Source organism: Desmodus rotundus, chromosome 8 (genome assembly GCF_022682495.2).
Source record: "Desmodus rotundus isolate HL8 chromosome 8, HLdesRot8A.1, whole genome shotgun sequence".
In the NCBI taxonomy this organism is placed as follows: Eukaryota; Metazoa; Chordata; class Mammalia; order Chiroptera; family Phyllostomidae; genus Desmodus; species Desmodus rotundus.
Genome location: NC_071394.1, coordinates 131,889,291 through 131,892,181, shown reverse-complemented (window position 1 = coordinate 131,892,181; position 2,891 = coordinate 131,889,291). Strand labels below are relative to the sequence as shown.

At 59.2% G+C, this 2,891-nt stretch overlaps 1 protein-coding gene across 1 annotated transcript; it reads left to right on the top strand.

Annotated features, from left to right (window-relative positions):
• Positions 1–345: 345 nt before the first annotated feature.
• Positions 346–2,891, top strand: RPL29 (ribosomal protein L29). Its single transcript, XM_024565937.3, has 4 exons — positions 346–448; positions 842–886; positions 1,429–1,493; positions 2,404–2,891. Exons 2-4 carry the CDS (start codon positions 850–852, stop codon positions 2,785–2,787), a joined length of 486 nt encoding a protein of 161 aa, XP_024421705.1. The 5' UTR covers positions 346–448; positions 842–849; the 3' UTR covers positions 2,788–2,891.

Sequence of the window (2,891 nt, the reverse complement as noted above, 5' to 3'; positions counted from 1 at the left end):
TGCCTCTTAGAGACCCGGCCCACAACCCAGACATGAGCCTGCACCAGGAATCGAATCAGCGACCCTTCTGTTCACAGGCCAGTGTTCAATCCACTCAGCCACACCAGCCCTCTCCCCAGGGGTAGTTTTCAAAAACGGCAAGCTATTACTTCCTGCCTACACATCCTCCTTCTCCTTCAGGTATTTGATGAGACTTGGGCCCAATAAGGTGGTCCAGGAGTAATGAGGGTGGGGAAGGGGAAGGTGAGACCCATAGGGGTCGGGCCAAGCTCGTAGCACCGCCTTTCCACCTGACTAGTGCCCTCTCGGCCTTCGGAACCTTTCTTCCTGGCGCTGGGGGAAGCTTTTTCAGTAGGACCTTCCGGCCTCCGCGACCTGTTTCCCGTGCTGCACCGCGGCCTCCCTCCTTCTCTTCCGGTTTCAGGCGTTTCGAGGTCCGTGGGCTTGGGTGAGTACTGGCCGCGGGATATCCGAAGCCATCCACGACTCTCGAACGACAGTGGGGCGTCAGCCTCGGGGAGGACAGGGAGCCCGGCTGCTGGCTGTAGGGAGCGGAGGCCGCGAGGCGGGGGCGGTGCTCCTAGGTTGTCGAGGAGCAGATGGGAGGGAGGGAGAGAACTCGGAATTCTGGAGAGCGCAATCTTGTGGCGGGGGAGATGTTGGTTTGGGGGCACCATTGCCGGAGTTTGCGGGGACTGGAGGCGAGGGCAGGTGGGAGCCGAAGATGCCAGGCATCTTGCTGCAGCCTCCTGGCTTCTGGCCTCGAGTTCTTCCCGACCAGGGCAGCGGAGGGAGGCCCCGCCGCGAGGCCGCAGCCCTGATCGCCACTCTCGTCCTCCAGGTGCAGAGATGGCCAAGTCCAAGAACCACACCACGCACAACCAATGTAAGTTCCTCTGGCCCAGCTCCGCCTCAGCCGCAGACCCTGGGAAAGGTTACGGAGACTGGGGCAGGGCAAGGGAGCACGATTCTGCTGTGGCCTTGCGGCTGACTTTGGTTTTAGCCGGTATTACCTTTGGCTTATGGATTTAGAAGTCAGGGGTCCACCGAGGTACCCACAGTGCTCCCCGAGGTTCTACGAGCCTGGCCCCTACGGGTCTCACCTTCCCCCTCCCCACTCTTATTCCTCCTGGACCACCTTCTTGGGCCCAGGTGTCATCAAAGACCTGAAGGAGGAGGGAGTACTAGGGGGATGTGTAGGCAGGAAGTAGCAGATTCCCGTTTTTGAAAACTATCCCTGGAAAGGGGGCTGACTGGTGTGGCTGAGTGGATTGAACACTGGCCTGTGAACAGTGATGCGGGGTTTCCATGATCTCAAGAAAACCTGTTTTGGGAAGTAATGGCTCTCCCAGGCTTGGCAGCTGTGATGTTGAGTGGTATTAGGGGAAACACCTTATTTTGATCTAATTCTCCCCCTACCCCCCACAGCCCGAAAATGGCACAGAAATGGCATCAAGAAGCCCCGATCGCAAAGATACGAGTCTCTCAAGGGGGTAAGTGTGTTTGCAGCATCCAGTGGCGGTGTGTGTGTCTGGCTGTAGCTGCCCCGCCAGGGCCCCTCCTGGAGTTTTTCTCACATTCTGCCAGGCCCACAGGAAAGCTTTCCTTGGCCTTTCCCGGCCCTGGATGTAACCCTCTGGTCAGGTGTGACCTGCTGCTCGAGGGCAGTTTGACCGCCTCCCTCGCCGACCCTGAGCACTTCAGGAACAGAACAGCCTTGTCTGTGTGCGCTCTGCCTCGTGAGCCGCTGCCAGAAGCCGTAGAGCCTCGATCTGGCCCAGTGCTGCTCTTGGGGACAAGCTTCCCTTCCTGTACCAGGGAGCTCTGAGGATGTGCTGAGAAGGGGGGCGCTGTGGGGGCTGGGGGCTGAATCGGCTCTCTGTACCCCTGGTCTGTGATCTGCGGGGCGAATCATCAAGTCTCTGAGCCCTGATTTCTGTGTCTTGGTCTCTTGCTCTGCCTCATTTGCTGTGAATCTGTTGTGTCAGGTATGGTATTTAGCTGATGCCTTCCTAGAAGGGGGTGGGGTGGCCCTGCTGTAGCAAGTTGAAGCTTTGCCGCCTGGGGGCTCGAGGAGGGGCGGCCTTCATGCTCACGTCGTCGCTTCTGCACTGGTACTGGAGCTCCGCTGGGCTCCGGGCACATGGCCCTGAATATGTGGTCTGTACAGCATTCACGGGGGGGTGTTGGCCTTTGGGGCAGTGGTACTAGCTTCTCTGCAGGTGAGTTCTAAGGGTTGCTTCTGTCAGCATTTAAGGTCAATCTGATGCTCTCTAGGCCCCTGACAGGCCTCTGCTGGAGTCTGATAAGTCTCCTGGGTACCACTGTGGAGAAGGGCACCAGGGGTGACGGGGGCCCCCACATGCTGCTCTTACAGGTACCTGTGCCTTTCCTGCCTTCCAGGTAGACCCCAAGTTCCTGAGGAACATGCGCTTTGCCAAGAAGCACAACAAGAAGGGCCTGAAGAAGATGCAGGCCAACAATGCCAAGGCCATGAGCGCACGTGCTGAGGCTATCAAGGCCCTGGTCAAGGCCAAGGAGGTCAAGCCCAAGATCCCAAAGGGCAGCAGCCGCAAGCTCAGTCGACTTGCTTACATTGCTCACCCCAAGCTCGGGAAACGTGCTCGTGCCCGCATCGCCAAGGGTCTCCGGCTCTGCCGGCCAAAGGCCAAGGCCAAGGCCCAAACCAAGCCCCAGGCTGCAGATGCAGCCGCAGCTCAGGCTCCAGCTCAGGCTCAGTCTCAGGCTCCCAAAGGTGCCCAGGCCCCTGTGAAGGCTCCACAGTAGAGGCCTCTGTCTGCCGATGTGAGGACAGAAGGACTGGTGTGCCCCGGGGCTGGGGTCCTCCTGTGGCGTTTGTGCAAATAAACCTGAGGCGGGTCTGTCCGTCA

What these genes read in the sequence shown, in the direction of transcription:
- RPL29 (XM_024565937.3), top strand. Translation starts at nt 850, where the DNA reads ATGGCCAAGTCCAAGAACCACACCACGCACAACCAAT. An exon ending in CCACACCACGCACAACCAAT is followed by an intron (nt 887 to 1,428) that starts GTAAGTTCCTCT and finishes TACCCCCCACAG; the next exon opens with CCCGAAAATGGCACAGAAAT. An exon ending in GATACGAGTCTCTCAAGGGG is followed by an intron (nt 1,494 to 2,403) that starts GTAAGTGTGTTT and finishes CCTGCCTTCCAG; the next exon opens with GTAGACCCCAAGTTCCTGAG.